This window comes from Cucurbita moschata, unplaced genomic scaffold (genome assembly GCF_002738365.1).
Source record: "Cucurbita moschata cultivar Rifu unplaced genomic scaffold, Cmos_1.0 Cmo_Scf00013, whole genome shotgun sequence".
In the NCBI taxonomy this organism is placed as follows: domain Eukaryota; kingdom Viridiplantae; phylum Streptophyta; class Magnoliopsida; order Cucurbitales; family Cucurbitaceae; genus Cucurbita; species Cucurbita moschata.
Genome location: NW_019268529.1, coordinates 107,460 through 130,222, shown reverse-complemented (window position 1 = coordinate 130,222; position 22,763 = coordinate 107,460). Strand labels below are relative to the sequence as shown.

At 33.8% G+C, this 22,763-nt stretch overlaps 3 protein-coding genes across 9 annotated transcripts; 2 read left to right on the top strand and 1 right to left on the bottom strand.

Moving 5' to 3' along the window:
* Positions 1–818: 818 nt before the first annotated feature.
* Positions 819–9,877, bottom strand: LOC111451521 (V-type proton ATPase subunit a1-like). 5 transcript variants are annotated; one of them, XM_023091985.1, is made up of 18 exons: positions 9,827–9,877; positions 9,437–9,735; positions 8,726–8,770; positions 8,185–8,307; positions 7,645–7,752; positions 7,348–7,458; positions 7,109–7,282; positions 6,530–6,667; positions 6,084–6,191; positions 5,868–5,975; positions 5,573–5,721; positions 4,470–4,623; positions 3,437–3,597; positions 2,813–3,317; positions 2,650–2,733; positions 2,300–2,493; positions 2,093–2,152; positions 819–1,525 (listed from the first exon to the last, which is right to left on the bottom strand). In XM_023091985.1, the coding sequence occupies exons 2-18, from the start codon at positions 9,578–9,580 to the stop codon at positions 1,324–1,326; spliced, it is 2,568 nt and encodes an 855-aa protein (XP_022947753.1). In that variant the 5' UTR covers positions 9,581–9,735; positions 9,827–9,877; the 3' UTR covers positions 819–1,323. The 5 variants fall into 5 exon arrangements, with proteins under 5 accessions (XP_022947753.1, XP_022947755.1, XP_022947752.1 ...); XM_023091987.1 differs by lacking the exon at positions 9,827–9,877 and having other exon boundaries at positions 2,813–2,996; positions 3,111–3,317; positions 9,437–9,820; XM_023091984.1 differs by lacking the exon at positions 9,827–9,877 and having other exon boundaries at positions 9,437–9,820.
* A 1,568-nt stretch (positions 9,878–11,445) lies between these two features.
* LOC111450991 (NEDD8-specific protease 1) lies at positions 11,446–13,904 on the top strand. The gene is made up of 2 exons (XM_023091204.1): positions 11,446–11,642; positions 13,004–13,904. Exon 2 carries the CDS (start codon positions 13,025–13,027, stop codon positions 13,739–13,741), a length of 717 nt encoding a protein of 238 aa, XP_022946972.1. The 5' UTR covers positions 11,446–11,642; positions 13,004–13,024; the 3' UTR covers positions 13,742–13,904.
* A 3,661-nt stretch (positions 13,905–17,565) lies between these two features.
* Positions 17,566–18,712, top strand: LOC111450998 (dof zinc finger protein DOF3.2-like). Of its 3 annotated transcripts, XM_023091214.1 has the most exons (3): positions 17,566–17,820; positions 17,906–18,084; positions 18,163–18,712. In XM_023091214.1, the coding sequence occupies exons 1-3, from the start codon at positions 17,797–17,799 to the stop codon at positions 18,572–18,574; spliced, it is 615 nt and encodes a 204-aa protein (XP_022946982.1). In that variant the 5' UTR covers positions 17,566–17,796; the 3' UTR covers positions 18,575–18,712. The 3 variants fall into 3 exon arrangements, with proteins under 3 accessions (XP_022946982.1, XP_022946980.1, XP_022946981.1); XM_023091212.1 differs by having other exon boundaries at positions 17,567–17,820; positions 17,906–18,712; XM_023091213.1 differs by having other exon boundaries at positions 17,576–17,824; positions 17,909–18,712.
* Positions 18,713–22,763: the final 4,051 nt, after the last annotated feature.

The window sequence follows — 22,763 nt, the reverse complement described above, 5'->3', positions numbered from 1 at the left end:
TTTTAATCTAATAACAAACAAATTATTCAATGAGTCTGTCACAATATAGCTGTCTCTTAATAATTGTTGGATATAGATTTAATAGTATGTTTATTCTCTAATAATCCCTCGATACAAGAATAAAATACAAAATAGTTTTACAATTCTTCTATCGCACATATAACGATGTAAAAACTGTCGTGACGTATCTCATCAAATAATTTTTCAAATCATCATACAATGGCATAATTTTGGTTTTGACCTAGAAGGATACTAAAACCTTCCAAAATTTCTTGCCCAATCCCACATTATGGCTTTGCAGTGGATAGGAGAATATCATATGAATTAAACTAAAATGACGTGTGAAATATATACTCCTTTTAGATTGAGGTATTAAATTCTAAATGTTAAAATAGTACGTTAGTAGCACATTCTTTTTATACAAATTTAATGCTAAACTTAATCCCGTCAAACCATATGTCTATTTAACTTGAAAGGTTGGAGACCTGGCTTGAAACGGGATGAAAAATCTTTATTTCAACCAGAAATCTGAGAAGTGGAAATCAATTTCTTTTAGTTAGTTAAACGAGACAGATGGGGACGATAAAGGCTTCCCAATCTCACCTCGTGGACATCACTACATTCACTTATCATAGATAATCTCCTTCTCCATCTGAAATTAAAATGTGCTGGAATAATAAATATAACCATATTAGGTCAATTTGAAGTAAGTGGAATATAATAATCACAATTCCAAGGTCGATGGTTTAATCTTCTTATTGAAATCGATACATTGATGGCCGCAAATGATAAAATCCTACAACATTTGTGGAAACTCGGAGAGCAATAAACAATTACATTATGGAAATAGAAAGAAAAATAAAGGCACAAGTACCTGAAAAAATTCACACAAGCTTTTGTGCGTTCATGTTCATGTTCATGTAAATTCCTACACAAGAACCCAAATTACAAGATGTATGATAGAAGATACCCACCTCCTCTTCTTTACATCAACTGAACTAAGACTTAACTTTTGATATAAAAATATGAAAGGAAAGAAAAAAAAAAAAAAAGGAAAAAATCTATATATATCTTGAAGAAAGATTGCCATGGTTGCAAGCTGAACGCTTTTCAGGTGAGCAGATCCAAGGAATGAGGCAGGATTTCATGTTTCTAAGTCAAAATTGGGGATCGCAACAGTCAGATGATCAAAGTATTACTAATACTCTGCCAAACAAAATGGTCTTTTTTTTTCTTTTTCTTTTTCTTTCTATAATGTTAGTTTTTTAGGTCCATCGCTCGATCTCTTAGCTCTTGCTCTTACGAAGAACTGCAGTGGGTCGCTTAATCTTCATCCTCGTTGGAGGCAAAGGAAAATGGTTTGAACTTGTGGCCATCACCATGGTAGAATTTATTTTGAAACTCAACCCAATGAAGACGCAAGGCATGAAGGAAGGCACTAAGGGTCTCCATCATAAGAAGTATGAAAGCAGTGGCAAAGGAAAAAACAGCTAAACCAATCATCCGGATGACAAAGCTGTCATACCTATTGAATTGCCAGAACAGTATCAGTACTACAACATGACAGACATTCCATAAATACAATAATTTTGGGCACCCTAACCCCCTTTCATTTTGCTACTCTTTCTTGCTCTCCTTTTCCACAACTTACATGGGTGCAAATTTTAACTAAACTCGATCACTTGGCAATGGATCTTTTGGAGCTCATTTTTATACCCTTCTACTACCAAAAAAGAAAAAAAAAAAAAAGAGAGATCTTGGTCGACTCCCTACCATTATCAAACTAGTCCTATTATGTTTAGTACTCTAGGGGCTTATGTTGCATATAATGTAAATTTAAAAGTAACTCAATTCCAACCAGACTTTCAAACTAGTACCTTTTGTAATTGACTCTATAGCTTCTTGAACAGATGTTGGTTTTTTGATCAAGTTTTAAATGCTTTTCTAGTCATATCATTCTAGTCTTTGTGCTTAAGAGGAGATAACTATGTGCCATGTATTTTACGAGTTTAAAGATCCGTTGTATTTCCTTCATTATGCATGTTTGAGGTGGTGACTATGAAGAATTATAACAAGGAAATTTTAAACTTACCCCCAAGCTAGGAGAAGAACTTTCTCATAGAAAACTGTTGACAGTTCTGAGTGCGCCAAGCTGTACAAAACAACAAATATAAGGCTCAGCTATCATCTATTCACATTATTATTTAATGTAACTAAAATTTCGAAGCTCAGCTACATAGTTGAATAATTATGAGATAGCTGGAGGTTCCCAAGAAATAGCGACAACACCGTGGAGTACCTTAAAGCCCAAAGTCGAAGATATGATGCTGTATTTGAAACTGCACCCAAGACAAATTCTATGGAGTGAATCATTTGGTGAACAAAGATCTCGCTAAAATTGAAATCCTCTTGGTGTTCCTTTGCCGAATTAGGTTCCATCTCAAGATCTACCTCAGAGGATCCAAGCACCCCATAAGTACGACCTTGAAATCTCTGGAATGTATCTTAGGTAAGTAACTAGCAGAAAAATCTAACTCGAAAGGAAACAAATACCAGCTTAACTAATCAGAAGACGACATTTTAAATCAATTCAAAAAGGCTGTCTGAGATACCACAGGAAGGTATTAAAAGCTGTAAGATCCAGCATACCTCTGTATGAATCTTTTTCAAGACAAAGGGCTTAGGAAAAAGCATCCAAGGCACTGCAACTATAGCCAATATCAACAAGATAACCTGCAATAGTGAGCATTACAAAGGTTAACATTAAGCTTACCTTGTCAGGAACATCAGAAACCAGAGCTAGAGATCATACTTGAAGTGGTCTTTGGCCCCAAAACAATTCGTTCTCTCCAAGATCATCAAATGGGCTCAAAAACATGTAAATCATCACATGGTAGAGGTCAGCTTGAGATCCAGTGCACCACTTGATGACAATGAGAAGAGAAAGATATCCAAAAAGGCTGTTAAGAAAGATCACTTGTGGTACAAACTGGTACCTGATAATATAGCATACAGATAATTTCTTTTTAAGATAATTTCTTTTTAAAGTGCGACAGAAATTCATTTTGAAGGAAGGACAAACGTGATGAACTGAAGGAGAAAGTAGAGACCTGATATCAATCGAGCTTCCAATAAAACGTGCGTTAAAATAACTCAATATGATCCCTAAGTTCATTTGGGCAATACCCAACAAGATAGACAACTTCATTTTAAGAGAGTTCAGAAAAGGAAGTTCTGAACGACTTCCACGCCAACTCGGGTCAACACCAAACGGGTAGGCATCACGGTATTTAACTAACCCAACAGTGTATGCATCACTGCCAATAATCAACAAATTCAAAATCAACAAGTGAAAAACAATTAACAACCTTCAGAATAAACAGATGGTAGATTGCCTCCTTAACCATAAAAATTATACAAGGAAACAAAGAATCACCTGCATGAATTATCTCGACACTTGTAAGCAGATGCACCAAATATATGATACGGAACAGAGAAGAACTCATTGTAGATCAACCCACAATAAATTGAAAAGAGGGACATCAAAAGAAGAACATAGCGTCCACCAAATAGCATCTCCATAAAGCTTCCCAATTTCTGGTAACAATGAGATACGTATATTAGGTAATGTGAGACCAGTGACCACACATAGGATACCTAATTACAAAATAGGTAGTCCAGAGACTGGAGATTATTTGATATCTATTAAGAATCAGGTAGATTACTGAAGCAAACTAATAACGTTCCAGACAAGTACCTATTTCAGTTAAACAGTTCTCAGATAATTATTAAGTAATCGTCAAATTCAAATCATTGTCATCCGAAAAGGTTAGTTTCTGTAGATGTTCCTCTCAAAGATGAGTGTCAACCGAAGGTGAAAAAATCCATTTGTGGATAGGACATGGTAGTAAAGACCTTTTTTTGTCAACTTCGTCAACAGTTTTATTGGATTGGAATCAGAAGCAATGGTTTTCTTAAGCATGCAGCTCTCTTAACTGATATCTAAGCAACACTTCATCATGGTTGGCGATAATAGTGGAGGAAGGTTGGTCACACGATTTAAGAACTCCCCGGGTGAGTGTTCGTTACAGCATCAGCTTCACAGGTGTTCTCTTTTTTTTTCCTTTTCTTTTTCTTTTTTTTTTTCAAGAAAAGCAAGAGATAATCGGCAGGGTATGTTAACTGATTCTACGGATTTCTTTCATCTACACCGAAATAACTAACAATGAGGACAAAAAAAATTTATTTGAAAAAACTATTCTTTAAGAATGTTGGGTTCGAAAGGCAACTATTTTCTTTCCATGAGAGAGAAAATGAAATTAAAAAAGTCTCGTGTTTAAAAACGAAACACAATTTTCAGTCAACATTTTCTGCAAAAAAAAATAATAATAATAAAAGGAATTGAGCTTACTTGAAGAAAAAGATTGTTTACCTGACTATTGAGCTTACTTGAGAAAAAGATTGTTTACCTGATTATTGAGCTTACTCTCACGAGCTATAAGAAATAAAGCTCCAAGCAACAAGCATATTCCATGACCCCAATCCCCAAACATCACTGCGAATAGGAACGGAAATGTAATAACAGTGTAAACTGCAGGATTTGCTTCTTGATATCTAGCAACACTGCAATCGCAAATTAGAATGTTACACTCAAACTACAATTAGTAGAACTAGATGTATAATAGATATGACGAGAAATGTATCTGTTAGACCATGCCCACAAACTGCAATTCTAATTAGTAAGTATATGTCGGCATTTGAAGACAAAGTATATAATTTATCAAAAAACAATATGTACCACAAATTTAGTGGTTACAAGCCACGTAGATGCACCAAGGACTATAAAGGAGAATGATACGACAGCCTAATACTTGCACCGATACAAACACTGGCACATCATCGCACTTACTGCTCACAGAGGTCATTTCCTAATACGCCTCATCAAATCACTCCTCTAACTTGATGTCATCCTAAATAGTATTGTAATTTGGATTTCAACGACTGTCTAGAACCTACCTCAATGTCGTATTTTTTATTCCAGTTCACAATCCTTTGTGACTTTTCCCAAGATTTCCGAAGATGTGGATATTTTCGTTGCAATTTTCATAGAGTCAAACCACAGTACCTGTCAATGCTGATATATTTCACTTATTCATTCTGCTTTGCTTGCAGAACGTGAAAAGGTTATTAGTTATTGAACTTATAAACAAACTAATCTAGGTCTCATTCTATAACTATTTTGTTTTTGTTTTTTTTTTTTAATATTAAGCTTGTAATACTACTCCCACTACTATATTTTTTTTGTTTTGTTATCTACATTTTAAGAACGTTTACAAATGATCTTTTTTATAAAAAATCTTCCAAAAATCTATGCTAAACTTTAAAAATAAAAAGTAATGTTTTTAGAAGTTTTCAAAATTTGGCTTCTAATTCAAGCGTATTTTTAAGAAAGATGAAAAAAAGATGGGAAAGACATCAAGAGTAAACAAGTACATATTTAAAAACAGAAAAGTGAAAGCAAAATCATTATTAGACACAGCCTTAATATTTCAAATCTTGACAAGAAACTTACCCATAGGCATCAACAATTTCCTGAAAAGCATTTGTCAAACGGTTTGTTCTAAAATATGTAGGAGGGGATTCAACCGTATCCATCACATGAAATATTATGCCCACTTGTGAACTGCTATCAAATGTTGCTCGTTGAAGTGCCTCTTGAATCTACCAAATTATTAAGAATAAATTTTTTTGTACCGTTAACTAGAGAAAGGTTCCACGAAATAGGACAACAAACAATATGTTCAACTGCAAAGTTAGGTTAACCAATATCACAAAATATTTTTTAATGTATTAGTGTAACAAGCTACCTGAGATTTTGCAAAGATTGGGCACCAGCCTTCTCCAACAAGACATTTTTTAGTGACATCAAAATTCAACATGTTCAGTGTATCATATACAGCCTTTTCCCTTCTTACCTGAGAAAAAATGGGAGGCCCATTAATTAGAAGCTTATTAATATGCACACTTCCAAAATTGAAAGAAGTTTCAAATCAAGGGAGAAAAGTCACTCTATTACATCTTACCATATTCATCCATTTAATCAAGTGAAACCCCATCGATGCAAGAGCCTCATTTCGGTGACGGATCCCAGCATCTAAAGTGGCTTCAAGTTCAATGAGGCGAGATGAAACCTGCAGCCAAAAGCATACAAATTGAGGGGTCAACAATACTTTTGTGATGAAATAAAAAAAAAATGTGCAGAAAGTTGCAGAATTAAGTTATATTAATTAATGTGTTTCAAATACTTAGAGCCAATGCCATTGAAAGTAGGCCAAGATTTAATTCCTTTCTAGTAGAGATTAATAGTTTGTCATTGATGCATTGCCTATTCAAATAAAGGGACGGCAGAATGAAGTTCGCTACTGTTTTATTAGAACCAGAAACATATATTTTTCTCCAAATTAAGAAAGACGAAATATAGATCAACTATGCAATTTTTTTTCAACAACCTTTCAAAAAAGCAACTCACTTCTCTAGTTATCTTCCTTTGTTTGGTTATATCTTCAGGAACAGGATAGCAATTTGCTCCAAAAGCCTCACAGATCTTCAGAACTTTATTTCTGGCTTGCTCCCCAGAGAAAAACACTACAAATACTGTTTTCTCAACCTGCAATGATAAGCACATAGGCATAAATAAAATTCCTTGGTGAAAATATTTATTCCAAAAAATAGTTGATAAAAGAGCTGGGAATTAGAAACAATTGTTTTCAAATAATTCACTTTCTCCACATGAAGACTAGGAAAACAAATTTCTCCTTGGTATGGACCTAGTTTTCTTTGTAAAGTATGCTGATGAAACTTATTGCATGCAATTTTCTTCCCTGATTCCTTCAGAGAATTCTCAGAACAGAAGACATTTCAGAGTAAATGATGCAAGAGGCATCTGGTTAATAAACAATTCTTAAGGAAACCAAAGTTCAACAAAACACATCATTTCATGATAAATAACCACAATAAAGCAGATGGGAACATGCATAAAAAAAAAGGGGGGGGTTGCACAATATGCGTAAATCTTAAAACCAAAACAAGGCAAGAGTACGGAGAAGACCATTTCCGTAGATATGGGATCCATGATCTGTATATCTGCTGGTGCCTGATTGAAAAGCATATTGCCCCTTGTTGCACGAAACAGCATCCTTTCAAATCTAAGAACTTTGGATTTACAAATAATACCACAAATAAATCTCAAACCAGATTGACTGGACGGTCCAGGTCTCATTTCCTACAAAATAATGCAGGTATCAGATTGCCTCAGGAGTTGCATTGATTGAAGTAAGAAAAATCTACCTCAAGTGGTAATCCATCGTCAACATAGTTATCATTCATGAAAACATTTTCATTCAACTCCCTTTCTTCTGAGACTGAATGGCTACTACTGGACACCAGAAATACACTTGCCTGAAATTGCCAGATAAAAAAATATTAAAGCTGCCCAAAAAAAAAGTGAAAAAGATCAATAGCTGGTCTCAACTAATTTAAGTTCTAGGGATAAAAATATTATAAGATCACAGTAGTACATTACCAAAACCAAGTTCATATTCATGAAAAAAATGAAGGGGAGGATAAAGATGTCGAGTAATTTACCTTTTGCAATACCACCTTGAATTCTAAGAGTTCATTATATGACTGTCGAAGTTTCTCACTGTTGGAATTCATTTCAATCAGTTCATGCTCATGATCGGCTAGTCGTATCTGACAATAATAAAACAAGGAAATTGAAATTAAATGCTGAAAGAAAGCAGTCCTAACAAGCTAAAGAGACCGTTTCCATTTATTCGTGTCAGTAAGGCTATATACTTTGAAATGAGATACGGGTTTGCAAACAATGTATAAGTGGAATCAAAACGCTTAAGAAGAATGAAAGAATAAAGAGGGGAGGAGTTCACCAACTCAGGAGGCAAGGAAAAGGCCTAATCAACGAAAAATCCCAACATTATAGATCATTTTCCATAAACAAAGTCTACAAAAGGAGCACAAAAATTCATTGAATTTTGAGTCCTCTTATTAATATTTTATTGCTGACCCAGCTATGCAGTCAAGCAGTAGACACCTATGGGAACCTTATATAACCTCAAACTAACAAAGCATTTATTGAAGAGGAAAAGGGTAATGCTTGAAATCTACCTCTAAATCCTCTAGCTCAATGTGTTCTTGAAGAATTGGCCGAGTAGATGCCAGTACACCAGCTTTACTGATTTGATCTTTGAAAAATCTCAGCTTCCTTGACATCTCTGCACATCGCTTTACCTGTGAAAATCTCCCAAACAATAAAACAACTAGTATTTATGAGATGCAATCATGCGTAGACATGTTGAACACAAAAAGAAAAGTTGAAAATCAAAAGGTTAAAATAACTCGAGTGACACCTAAATTAATAATATGTTATAAACCATTAATAGGTGGCTTCCAACATAGGGATTCTTCTCCAACAGTTGATAGAAGGAGGGTTGAATTCAAGAAGGAAAATCGTTAACTAAAAAGAAAGTTCAATGGCATCCACGAAGAACCTATCAAATCTGTAAATAAGTCGTGCACAGAAAGCAGTACTCAGTAAAGTTTGGAAGTGGACGTTGCAGAAAACTTATCAAATCTGCCAACATTCAGTTATGAACGATAGAAAACACTCATGTGCCATACGTTGCTCTTCACAAAGTGTAGTAGTTACCTGGTTAACAAAGGTTCTCTGGAAAGGACTTTTGGCCTCGTTTAACTGCCAGGGAGGAAAAGAAAAGAAACATAATTAAAGTACGGTCCCCAGCATATTCCATGTTACCTCTAAAACATTTCATCAAACAGTAATTATCGAGCACTACAATTTGGCCCCCGACGCTTGATCCATTAGATTCTAAAATAGTCTAATGCACAAAACCTCCCCGTTACGCATTCTATATGTCAAGGCATAAATCCAGCCAACTGGTGACTTGTGGTGCAATTCAGAAATCGTGAAACCAGTAAACAAATTGCATTGAACATACTCTCACACATTGACTGGATTTGCATCAACTCTTGAGCAACCAAGCAAACCTACTAACTAACATTAGAGTTTTATAATCATCTAACCAAGTAAGAACTGAGAATTCAACGGCAAACCGGTAATACTCCCCGTAAACAATGATAAAACATAATGAACAGGCTTGAATCATGATGACCACGCAAAATTTTCAACAATTACGGTGAAGAAAATGCCAAAACACAAACGCAACACCACGCAAATTTTGATATGAAACAAAATGACGTCAGTTATAGATTAGAACAGCAAAATTTGATATGAAACAAAATGACGTCAGTTATAGATTAGAACAGCAAAATTCGATATCAAACAAAATGACGTCATTTATAGATTAGAACAGCAGAATACGACGAATTGGAAACATACATCTTTAAATTGAAGGATGCCAAGCTCGCCAAGGTAAGAAATGGCTCGATGAGCGGACTCAACAGGGATGATAAGCTGAACAAAAGTCATCTTCTCAGAACGCATCAGATCCATGGGCGGTATATTGTCTAAAAAGTCTTCCATGATTGTTTCTTCCCGGAAACGAAACAGAAACCGTCGCCGGCGGTTTGAGATCTGTTCTCTCTCAGATCTGAAGCTCGGTTCCGCAGTCCCTTGGTCCGCGCGGGGAAGGAGAGTGAGATTTCTGGTGCGTCAATTCTTCAGTTTTCCGCTTGCAACTGCCATTGCAGAACGAAGAAAATTTTGTGTAAATTGAAATAAACGCTTTCTTAACGTCAAATCAAATCGTAAACGAATATGGTCGCCAACCGAAGAAATGCTTCCATGTAATTCCATTCATTGATCCGTCTAAGCTGCGACGTATAGAATACAATACATAACTATAAATTCGTTTCCTTGTTTTTTTTTTTTGTTTTTTTAAATCGACCTTTTTCTCATTATTTATTTATAATAAATAAATAATTTGAGTCTTACCAGATTCTGGATAAAATGTTAATATAATATATTTATTTAGAGAGAGTAACGAAACATTTCTTATAACCATATAGAAACATCTTCCTAGCATACGTGTTTTATAAACGTAAGATCACGACAATACGTAAAATGGACTGCTAGTGAGATAGACTTTAACCGTTATAATAAAAGAAAAAATGTTAATACATGAGTGGTTTCACATTGTTTAGAGAAGGAAACGAAGCATTTCTTGTAACTATGTAGAAACTTCTCTCTAACGCAACACATTTTATAAAGTGAGACTCATGACAATAGCTAAAACAGATAATATCTGCTATTGATGATTTTGGCTGTTATAATAAAAATAAATAAATAACTTTGAGTTTCACATGACAAATTTCGTTGTTTAGAAAAAGAACGAAGCATTACGTTTAAGTGTGTAGAAACTTCTTTCTAACCGACACATTTTATAAATATGAGGCTCTCATATGTTCTAGGAGTAAGCGTGAAAATTTTTTATTTTTTATTTTTTATTTTTAAAGTGAGTGAAAATAAATGATAAGAAAAGTAGTTGTAACTTTATAACTTTATATAACTTTATAGCATTTTCATATTCCATTGTTGCTTTTTTATCTTTTTATTCTCAACCTGTCATCTCTAACAAAATTAATAGATATTTGGGGTTAACTTTTAAAATATTTATTTTCAGCTATTTTCATTTTTTTTTTTTTTTGTAATTTCTTTACTACTATTTTTTATTTTAGTCATTATTCGAAATCTCAATCAAATTGCATAAATAAAAAATGGTTTAAAAGAAACTACATTTTTTTAAATTTTAATTTAAATTTTAAAAAAATTAGAAAGCAGTATCTACAAATATTAATATTGACATTTTATAATTTTATATGTGTGTGAAATAACTTAAACTGAACTTGAAAGGTGGTTGATTTAAGTTAATATTTAGTTTACGATAATAAAAATTAAAAAATATATTTTCAAAATTATACCAAAATATATGATTTAAAAAATATGGAGTTAAGAACCAAAATAAATCTACTAAATTAATAAAAATATTTTTAAACTTAGAAACTATTAATATTTATTTAAAAAATATTCTACTATTGGGAAGGCTTTCAAAAATATTTTTTTTAACTTAAAAAAATTATTTCATAAATAGTGTTAAATTTTCAAAATTTTTATTAATAATAAATACCTTTAAATAAACAACTCCGAAAACACATTTAAACGGATTAAAAAACTTAAGAATAGAACGGTAGTATATGGACAAAACTATTAGTACCACGTTTCAAATATTCTCACCAACTTTCAAAACAAAAATTAATACTTAACTAAAATTTCTTTAATTTTCGATATATTTAATAATTTTAATTATAAAAAAAAAAACTAGCTTTTAAACAATACTTAAAATCTAATTATCATATATATTTTCTCAAATGAATTATTATCCAAAATTGTGAGTTTTGTAAGCGCGCGGTTTTTCCCCCATTTTTCTTCAGAGCTTTGGGAGTGGAAGTACTATAAAAACTGAAATTTCTAACACAAAACTTCACTGAAATCTCCTGCACTGCAATTCCCGTCGGAACTTCTTCACTGGAACAAGAACAAAATTTCCAGATCGGTTTCTGATTTAGAAATCTTCGTTGTTCTCTCAGTAAGTTTTGTTTCTTACTTATCTTTGCAAGATTTTTATCTACTTCTTATTCAATCCAGTTGTTCTTTATTTTCAATTTCTCCAGAAGAACATAAAATTTGTATATTATTTATGTGGCGATGTTAGATCATTTCTATTGGCATCTTCAATTTCTTGATTGTTGAGAAGGTTCCGAGAATTTTATTAATCCTGGTAAAATCAATCAGTTTGGGCTGATATTGTCGCAGCAATTATGTGTGTCCAAGATCCCTAATCCAACTTAGATACTATTTTGAACTCGATTGTTTATGCTTGGTGGTTGATCGAGTTTAAAGAATTCAAGTAAAACTGAAGACAAGAACTAATTCTGGCAAGAAAAGTCTGGCGTGTTTCTAGAAAATTACAGAGGGAGGGAGTAACTGAAATTCTCGACTATTAATCCATTACTTACCACACTTTCCATCCGGTTCAAAGGACAGCAGTTATTTTTTAATCTTTTAATTATTATGAATTCTCTTTAATGTTATGACTAATTTAGTAGGTTTGATTTGCCACCATAGCATAGTGGATCGAGCTCTTCGTACCGTCTCAAATATGGAAGTCCTGGACATAGATAGTTGAATTTCTCACCCTTGCAATTGTTGAAAAGGAGTTGGCTCAAGTGGTATTGGTTGAAAAGTTATAATCTTTTAGTTGACAAATCCTCTACAAATGGAGGGTGTAGGATTTTGTATTAGAATATTGGAAGCTATCTTGATTTTGAGTAAAGAAAGAATTCTTCTCTGAGTTCTTGGAGAGATTGATTATAGGCTCTTTCATATGATACCCAAAAGAGTTGAAGGCATTCAAAGAGGGAAATCCATCAACTTCCACCCCTTAGGCCTGAACCTTATTTTTTCTGGTGAATGTAAATACAATTACCGAGAGCTTTCATGAAAGATGTCAAGAACTTGGCAGATATTGACGATGAACAAAGCATAATTAACTCAAGGAAGGTCAGCATGGCATATTATGTGGAACGTTTCTGGTGGATCTTTATCCTATTTTGTTTCACATAAGTTCATTATTTAATTGTGAGGAAACCTTTTCAAGAAAAAGATTGTATTAAATTGGTTTAACTCAAGGAAGGTCAGCATGACATATTATGTGGAACTTTTCTGGTGGATCTTTATCCTATTTTGTTTCACATAAGTTCATTATTTAATTGTGAGGAAACCTTTTCAAGAAAAAGATTGTATTAAATTGGTTTAACTCAAGGAAGGTCAGCATGACATATATGTGGAACTTTTCTGGTGGATCTTTATCCTATTTTATTTCACAAAAGTTCATTACTCAATTGTGAGGAATCCTGGTATTAATGTTCTCTTTCCCCTTGTTCATAGGGATTGATTACCTGGTCTGAAATGAGCAAGTCTGAAGGAGATGAGAAGATCTTAAGCTACAATGATGTTGTACTCAGAAAAGCAGACTTAGACATCCTTAATGGTCCATGTTATCTGAATGATCGAATCATCGAGTTCTATTTTAGCTATCTATGCGCATGCCATCCTTCCGAGGACATCCTTCTATCTCCACCTTCAATTGCTTTCTGGATAATGAACTGCCCCGACACTGACGGTCTCAAGGATTTCCTACAACCACTCAATCTACTCGACAGGAATCTGGTAATCTTCCCAGTCAATGACAACAATGATGTTAGTAAAGCTGAAGGTGGAAACCACTGGAGTGTTCTTGTATTTTACAGAGAAGCAAACTTATTTGTTCATCATGATAGCTGCAAAGGGGTGAATAATTCCTCCGCCAAGCGACTGTACAGAGCTGTGGCTAGATTCATGGGTGTTACGAATTCGACATCCGAACCCAGTTATGTGGAATGCAGTGAGTCTCCTCAGCAAGTAAATGGACATGATTGTGGTTTGTATGTTACAGCCATATCAAGAAGTATATGCAGGTGGTATGAGCAGGAGAGGAAAGAGGTTGGTGGTGGAGATGGTTTTTTATGGTTTTCTGCAGTGGCGAAGGAGGTTACCCCATCTTTGGTTGCTGATATGCGTAGTGAAATCTTAGGGCTAATACGAAGTTTCATGGCTCTTAAGGAATACCAACCGGCTTCTAAATAACTCGCCGTTGTTAATTTTCCATATGGTTCGTTTCCCCTTTAGGGCCGCATTTGTGTTGCTAATGGACAATGTTTGCTCCCTCATTGACTCAATTTTGAAATGCATCGAAAATTCAGCTAAACCCCATTTTTTGGGGTGAATTTGATACAAGTTTCCTTTCAAACATTTTTTTGTGATGATTTTGATTAGGACTAAAGTGATTTAAACATTTTCAAAAATCACTTTCAAAACATGTTTTGAAATTACTCTGGAATGAATTTGACTATGACCATTTCGAACAATGATGCGATGGTAGAAGACCATCATTCTACCTCACGGATCCCAAGTAGCCCCCAATGTTGAAAAACCTTCAATGGCAACAAGGAGCACCTACTTAGGTGGCAACTCAATTCTTTTACAACTTTATTAAGTATAGCTACCACTAGACTTGCTTTTAATCAAGGAAATTGTTCAATCAATCAAAAACTAGACTTGCTTTTAATCAAGGAAATTGTTCAATCAATCAAAATCTACCGTGATCTAGGCCAACGTGAATAGTATCTATTCAAATATTAAATATTTGAGTCAAATATGGATTCGTCCTTAAACTAGAAAAATAAATAAATATTTTGAAAAAAAAAATAAAAATGAGAAGATTTTAGAGAAAAGAACCCAACCCCATGTTCTTCGATGGATACTTTCCCTTTTTGTTTACCACATTTTTTTTAATTATTATTTTTTTTAGAAAATAATGTGTGGGTGTGCGTGTTTATTTTCTTTGACCAACCAACCACTACAAGGACTAATCGTCCAGGCCCATGGGCCCACTTCTTCTCCTTGGCCCACAACTCCATTTACTTCTTGTCGCTCATCATATTATTTCCTTTTTTTTTTCTTTTAAAAAAATAAAATAAAATATTATGATAAGATAAATTTGCTTCGGATCCAACTTCAATGATTGTATTGAATGCTTTATCTAGACGTTAAAATTATTATTTTACTCACTATATTTTTAAATATCTATTTATTTGGAATTAAATTTTGTCCAATTCAATATAAATTTATTTGTAAAAAATTAAAATACAATTTGTTTTGATCCAATTGTTTTGCTTTCCGTTTTTCAAAACCAATTTTGATTGTCTTAACTTATGTGTTAATCATGTTTATTGTTATATTATTATTATATAAATATTTTTTACTTTATGTAAAAATTGGGGTGGGGATACTTAAAATGATAATATGCTACAATTATCTCTATCCATTCTATTTAAAAAAAAATTGACCTGCTATTTAGAATTATAAAAAAAAAAAAAAAAAAAAAAAAAAAAAAAACTTAGGTTTGATTGAGATATTATGTTTTTTTTGGATAAATTTTTTAACTCTATCTAGTTATAAAATTTTGTGTTTGTCTGAATAAATTTTGTTTTTAATAAACTTAAAATATTTATTATTAATTTTTTAAAGAATTGAATTAAAATTTGGTACATAAAAGTATGTATATATTATTTGGCATAAACTTATCTTAAAAAAAACATGTAAAATTTATTTAAATTGAAATAAATCAATAATTTAATTGGATCAGAATTAATCAAGGCCACTAAATCTTAGTTGAAGAATATTTTTCAAACAATTTACCTAAAATATGAACAAATATAAATATTGATATTAGAGAATGATTTGGTATTTTCCGTATTTTGAAAAAAAATAAAAAGCCGTATTCGTAGAACTAAAAACTCTATACATTTTTTTTTATATTTGAAATATTTATTTATAGCATATGCTAAATGAAGCCCAAAAAGTAGGAATAACCATAGCCAAAGAATTGATTTAAGTTGATTAATTAATATTCTCAGTGTGTCCCACTTAATTATCTCATGATTAGGCCTATGAAACCCAAACATTTTAGGTTTATCTTTTTTTGTTTTGAGCATAAAAAGAATGGATAGTTGATCCTCCAAACACTCTCCTTTCTATCATTTTTCCACACCTACCATCACCAATCTTCTCCCAATCACACACTAATTTCTCCCATTATTTACCTAAATTTTTGTTTCAAATTTATGTTCACGCCAATTCTAACATTATGAAAGGATAGTTGATCAAGAATTTTGTTTTGGTTCTGGAACGAGATAACAAAATTAGGATACTTGGAGTCGATTTCGTTTGATTTGGCTCTTGTGGTTGATAAGTTAACTGAAAGCCCATTTATTTACGAACAGGAGAAATTAATACATGTGTAAATTCTCGAAGTCACTTGAGTACTTCATCCATGACTTTTCATAGTAAGGAAATTTAGAAAGGATAAAATCTAATGTTCCCTTGATGTAAAAGTTTAAAATCTCTTCAAGGCTGATTATCTTTTTGCGCAACTACTGAACTCAATTGAGATATAGTAAGAGACCGACCATCGAGAAATGAATATAACATAGGAAAAAGGAAAATAAGGCTCATCACATAGTGTCAACCCGAACCTAGGAGACAAGGATTTTTCATTCATCTGTAATGTAATAAAAGAATCATAATGCTATTCTTTAGACTTTCTCTCTTCTCGACCAAACAAAGGAGATATGAATTCATCATTCAATGGTGTAATGTTCATAAAAATGGTGTCGCGCAACGAGTGATAGATTTGGATAAGTTGTATCGTGAAACGAGCTTTAGACTAAGGTTATTTGGAATATTTGAAAGAAACAAACATGAATTCCATGATGAGCATCAAATTTGTATCATATTCAGATCACAATCTCACTAAAGACACGACAAAAACCAAACCAATGACTTTATGATTATTATTTTTCTTTAATATTGAAAATCAAAGACAACATAGTGTAAAGGGTGGGACCAATTTCATAATTGAAAGCGTCTATCACTCGTGTTCAATAATCCTTACATATAATTATAAAAGGCATATCTCGTGACTTTTCATTTTCTGGAAAGACCTCAAATGAATGGAGATACATTCCATACTTATAAATCTATAATCATCTTCTTAATTAGTCGATGTGGGACTCCTTCTCAACAATCCTCAGCAATCTTTCCATCGAACAAACTACATCATAGAGCCTCCCCTAAGGCCTATGGAACTCTCGAACAACCTCTCCTTAATCGAAACTCGACTCCTTTCCCTGGAGCCCTTGAACAAAGTACACCCTTTGTTTGACACTTGAGTCACTTTTTTACTACACCTTCGAGATTCATAACTTCTTAGTTCGACATTTGAAGATTCTATTGACATGACTAAGTTAAAGACATTACTCTAATATCATGTTAGGAATCATGAATCTTTATAATGGTATGATATTATCCACTTTGAGCATAAACTCTGATGATTTTGCTTTTGATTTCTCCAAAAGACCTCTTTTACCAATAGAGATAGTGTTTCTTATAAATTCATGATCATCCTCTTAATTAGCTAAAGGCAAAACACCCTCCTAACAATCCTCAATATTGATATTTTTATGCTAGCGCAATAGCACGTAAAAATTTAATTTTCTAAAAAAATAATTATTTATATATATATATATATATATATAATAATAGTATAAACATATGAATAAATCATAATGGTTACCTAATTAAGATTTAATATTCTACTTGCGAAAAAGACAATTCCACGGCAGGACCGTTTGAGACCGTTTGCAGACCAGATGACATCGAGGCTGATGAGATCAGGTTAGCGGCCTTGCATTGCCATGTACATACAGTACAAAGATAAGGAGAGAGTTATTCTTAACTTACAGATCTATCTCTCTCTCTCCCTCTCTATTCCTCTTTCTCTTTCCTGAGCCTGAGCGTGTTGCGAACCACGAGCTACAATGATATGATACTATCCACTTTAAGCATAAGCTCTCGTCGCTTTGCTTTAGGCTTCCCAAAAGGTCTCATTCCAATGAATATGTATTCTATAAATCCATGATCATTCTCTAAAGTAGCCAATGTAGGACCCGGCTGCCAAGTGTTCCCTACCTTCCACCCATCTATTTATCTCCCTGCGTTACCCCTTTCTCAACAAACCTCTCTCTCTCTATAGCAAATACAGAACTCAGTCTTCCAACCTTCATCCATTCGCTGGTTTTATGAATGGATCATTCAAGCGGCCAACAAGTAAGGATTAGAATGGTTTTTGTTCAAGTTCTCAAGATATCCATTAATTTCAACTCCTGATTTGTTTGTTTAATTTTACTTCAGGAAGCTCAAGCCCGACCACTGGAGGACATGGTGGGCGTGATTTCATGTCCAAAAGTGCAGCAAGAAAACAGAAAGGCAATGAGGCCACAGCCAGAGCAAGTCCTGAGATGCCCAAGATGTGATTCTACCAACACCAAGTTCTGCTACTACAATAACTACAGTCTCTCCCAGCCAAGGTACTTTTGCAAGTCCTGTAGAAGGTATTGGACTAAAGGGGGAACTCTAAGAAATGTTCCTGTGGGTGGCTCTTGCAGGAAGAACAAAAGACCTTCACCTTCTACTTCATCTTCTTCCTCTCCATCTCCATCTTCAAAGAGATCACATGATCAGGCTGCCAATTCTAGCTATGCTAAGCTTCTAAATCAATCAAATGGAAGGATGGGTCTTTTTGATACCCACAAAAACTATCATAATATGTACAGTGGATTTGGTAATGGAAGCTCTGGGGAGGTTGAACATGGGTCTACAGAGACTGCTACAGCAATGAAGCAAGAGTTGCTACCCAATGGAGATCAAAATATGGTTTCTTGGGGATTTCCATGGCAGTTCAACAATGGGGATGGAAATTACATGGGTGATCTTGATTCTGGAAGAGAAAGCTGGAGTTTCAATGGAAATGGAATTGCTTCATCTTGGCATGGGCTTCTCAACAGTCCTCTAATGTAAGGTCTAGGAGTGGGTTTGTTTTGTGGTAGTGTGCGAATTCCCTGTAATATTTTCATCATACCAAACCCTTGATCTAGCTATCAGTGTTCTGGTTACAGAAAGCAAATTCAAACATGGATAAGCTCTCTTTTCACTTGTATATCTGTTCATTCCAATGTGAATTTTTCGAGATCCCGATTACCTGATAAGTCAAGGAAATTTCTTTTCTAATCCTTTTCCAACTAATACAGTTTCACACGGCCCAAGGGTTAGTAACATTGTTTAAAAGAAGAAATAAAAAATAAATAAAAAAACACGTTTCATTAGAATTGGAACCGATCCTTGTTAGAAATCTCGAACCTACACAACGGTATGATATTGTCCACTTTGAACCTAAACCCGTGATCATATCAATGGAGATGTGTTCCTTACTTATAAACCATAATTATCCCCTTAATTAGCCAAAACAATCCTCCTCTCGAACACATAGTATACCATAGGGCCTCCTCTGAGGCTTATGGAGTCCTCGAACTGTCTTTTTTTAATTGAGGCTCGACTAAGTTATCTGGAGCCCTCGAATAAAGTTTACTTTTTGTTTGACACTTGAGTCACACCTTCCAAGCTCACACCTTTTTTGTTTGACAATTGAGGATTTTATTGGCATGACTAAGTCAAGGACATGACTCTAATACCAGGAACCACAGGGTCTCCATAATAGTATGATGTTATGGCTCTGAACCTAAGCTCTCGTGGTTTTTGGTTTTTCCAAAAGGTTCCGTACCAATGAAGAGGTGTTCTTTACTTATAAACTTATAATCATTCCTTTAATTAGTCGATGTAGAACTCTCCACCACCAATCCTGCTATAAACACAGTTATTCAAACTATCCTAAATTTCTCAAATTATGCCGCTTACTCGAACTAGTAACTAAAAACTTCAATTTACAACCATCTCATTGATAAGCTCTCATCAAGGGCATAACAACACCTTCCAACACTACAATCTAAGCAGAATCAACAGAACACCTCAAGCCTTAAAGGTAGAACCCAACAGAAATTAAGCTAAAAAGAAGAGAAAAATGGCACTAATTCAAACGCCTTGAAACTATATCCAAATTGAAGATGACATTTCATAGGGTGGGTAATAGTCTGAACACCAAGTAAGTACTGAACGGGTGGCTACAACAGAGCTTAGCAAATTTAAACAAGTGCTGTTTTCAAGATATTCCGCCATGATTGCAGCTGGTTGATCTCAATATTCCCAAATCCAGCCCCCCCAATATTAAAATCCAAAACAGAGGGGGCACAATAATTTTATAATAATTCACATGGGGAAGGGGGTTAATTCGGGTCCCTTCTCTAACCAATGGGGTTACAATTTCAGTAAGAATAAGCACCGAATTTGGGGTAGATTTTTCTCCTAAGGGATAAGATTTAGGCGTGAGAAAATTCAAAATAGTCAACAGATTGAGTTTGAAAATTAAAGAGGCGTGCATGATATTGTATGTGATTTTCAATGGGGCATTTTGTCAAACACATTGTAAGCAATAACAATGACTTACAGAAATCTTGGGGGGACAGCGACATAGCCATGGGAGAGGGGCTGCTGCTGCTGCTGCATCTGTTGAAAGACAAAATTACGGAATCTTCCAAGTTCCGAGCGGGCCGAGGATTGAAGCTTTTTTACCAATTCAGATTGAACCGAGAAAGGATCCTCCGAGTCTCTATCGAGCCCTGTATTAACGCTAATGAGATGGCAGAGTTTTCGATGTTCGTATCCGATAAAACAAATGGAAGGGCCCGCTACCAGATATCGGGTTTCGCACCTCTTTTAACTAGAATCTTAAATTGTAGTGGGTCCTTATAATATATATATATATATTTTTTTTAAAAATTATAATAACAAAATTTATAATTTTACGTAAATAGTATCTCTAGTTTTTTAATTAGAAAAATTATTGTATTTTTCATATTTATTAAAATTATGTTCAATTCTTCTTTTAGTATTAATTTTTTCTTTAGCGTGTCTTATGGGTATAATTTTAGTCTTTGACTTAAATATATCTCAGATGTATTAATATAAACATATCTTAATAGATAATATATAAATTGTTTTCTTAAAAAAATGTTTTTTTTAAGAAAAGAAATCTAATTATTTTTAATTCAAATGGGGTAAAAAATTCCCAATTAAACGAAGAATAGAAGAAGAAATTGAGAGAAATTTCATTTGGTTAAATAAACAAGGTTCACGTTGGGAAATATTACATATAAAAAAAAAAGATAAATCATGAATATATCTATATATATATTTTTGTAATAAATAAGTTTTTTCTTTATATATATTTTCTTTATTTTATCATTACATTTTCATGATTTTCAATAAATTGGTCATTATGTTTTGTCAGGCCACTATGCTTTATTTTGGCTATTATAATATTTATATTCAAGTTAAAGTATGTTGATTTTTTTTTTTTAAATACTTGTGTTATAATATTATAATATCTTTTTTATTTGTGAACATTATATTATAATGTTTCTCACATATTTTAATAAAAATTATACCGGGAAGAAAAAAACATTTAAAAAATGAAAAAACAAATTATGCAAAAACTTGATCTACCATTCAGAATAGTTATCTGAACCTGAAGATGAGGAATGAAAAAGGGGCAGGGATAGGAATAGGAATGGGGAGGGTTCCCTGTTCCCACCGGTAAATATCTCTAAAGTTAGTCATGTATTTTTAGACAAACTAATTCCAAAACTTCTAAATTTGTGACGATTTTGTTAACGGTGAACATAAATGTGAAATCTCATAATAGTTGGAGAAGAGAACGAAATATTACTTATAAGGGTGTAGAAACCTTTACTTGGTAGACGCATTCAGAGGACAATATCCCAAAAGAAAAAATATAGAACTGACAAATACAGAGTAAACAATATCTACTAGTAATGTGTTTAAAACGTAACAATGAATGACAGAGTTGTGTAAATATTGGGACCACTAAACAACCATTGAAAATAGCTCTAAAATAGTCTACTTTTCTTCCTGCTAAATCCTAAATGAGTAGGGTTTGGGCAACCAAACTTGTTATTCACATCATTGGAAAAGGGGTAATAATCAGTCAAAAACAGAAACATGTTGGATTTGAGAGTTTAGACATTCTTACCATGATTACAATCATGTTTTGTCTCAAATCCACCATAAGTTCACCTAATTATATGGATATATCTTTCATTTTTTTCACCCTAAACATACCATATGCTATTATGGTGTAAATCCACCATTATCACACACAAAAATGATCACAAGCTCCGACTTCAATATATTATATTTGTCATCTCTACTACAACAACCTAAGATTAGCCCTTATCGTTTTGTCGAGTAGCTTCTATTTTGGCTATGACCCACTAAACTACTGTTGTTTCTTTCTACTATTCAAATCAGCAAAGAGATAAGATCCAGATGTGCTTTTCTTCGCTGTTTCTGCACTCTTCCATCAAATCCTCAATCCATTACACAACTATAACTTCCAGACAGATGTAACAATGGAGATGATCATCCTAGCCTTCTTCTCCTTCACATGGAAGTAGTTCCTTGTCCTTCCTACGGTCTTCCATGGCAATATAACTGTGAGATCCCACGTTGATTGAAGAGGGAACGAAACATTCCTTATAAGGGTGTAAAAACATTTCACTGGTAGACGCATTTTAAAATCGTGAGAGAAAGCCTAGAAGAGAGCCAAAAGACGATAGTATCTACTAGCATCCTAGCGGTGGGCTTTGGCTGTTACAAATGATACTAGAACTAGACACTAGGCGGAGGACGCTAGCCCCCCAAGAGAGTGGATTACGAGATCTCACATCAGTTAGAGAGGGAAACGAAATATTTCTAATAAGGGTGTGAAAACTTCTCCCTAGTAGACGCGTTTTCGAAATAAAGGTGTGAAAATCTTTTCTTAGTAGACGCGTTTTCTAATAAGGGTGTGAAAACCTTTCCTTCGTAGACGCGCTTTCTAATAAGGGTGTGAAAACCTCTCCCTAGTAGACGCGCTTTCTAATAAGGGTGTGAAAACCTGTCCCTAGTAGACGCGCTTTTTAATAAAGGTGTGAAAACCTCTCCCTAGTAGACACGCTTTCTAATAAGGGTGTGAAAACCTCTCCCTAGTAGACGCGGTTTCTAATAAGGGTGTGAAAACCTCTCCCTAGTAGAC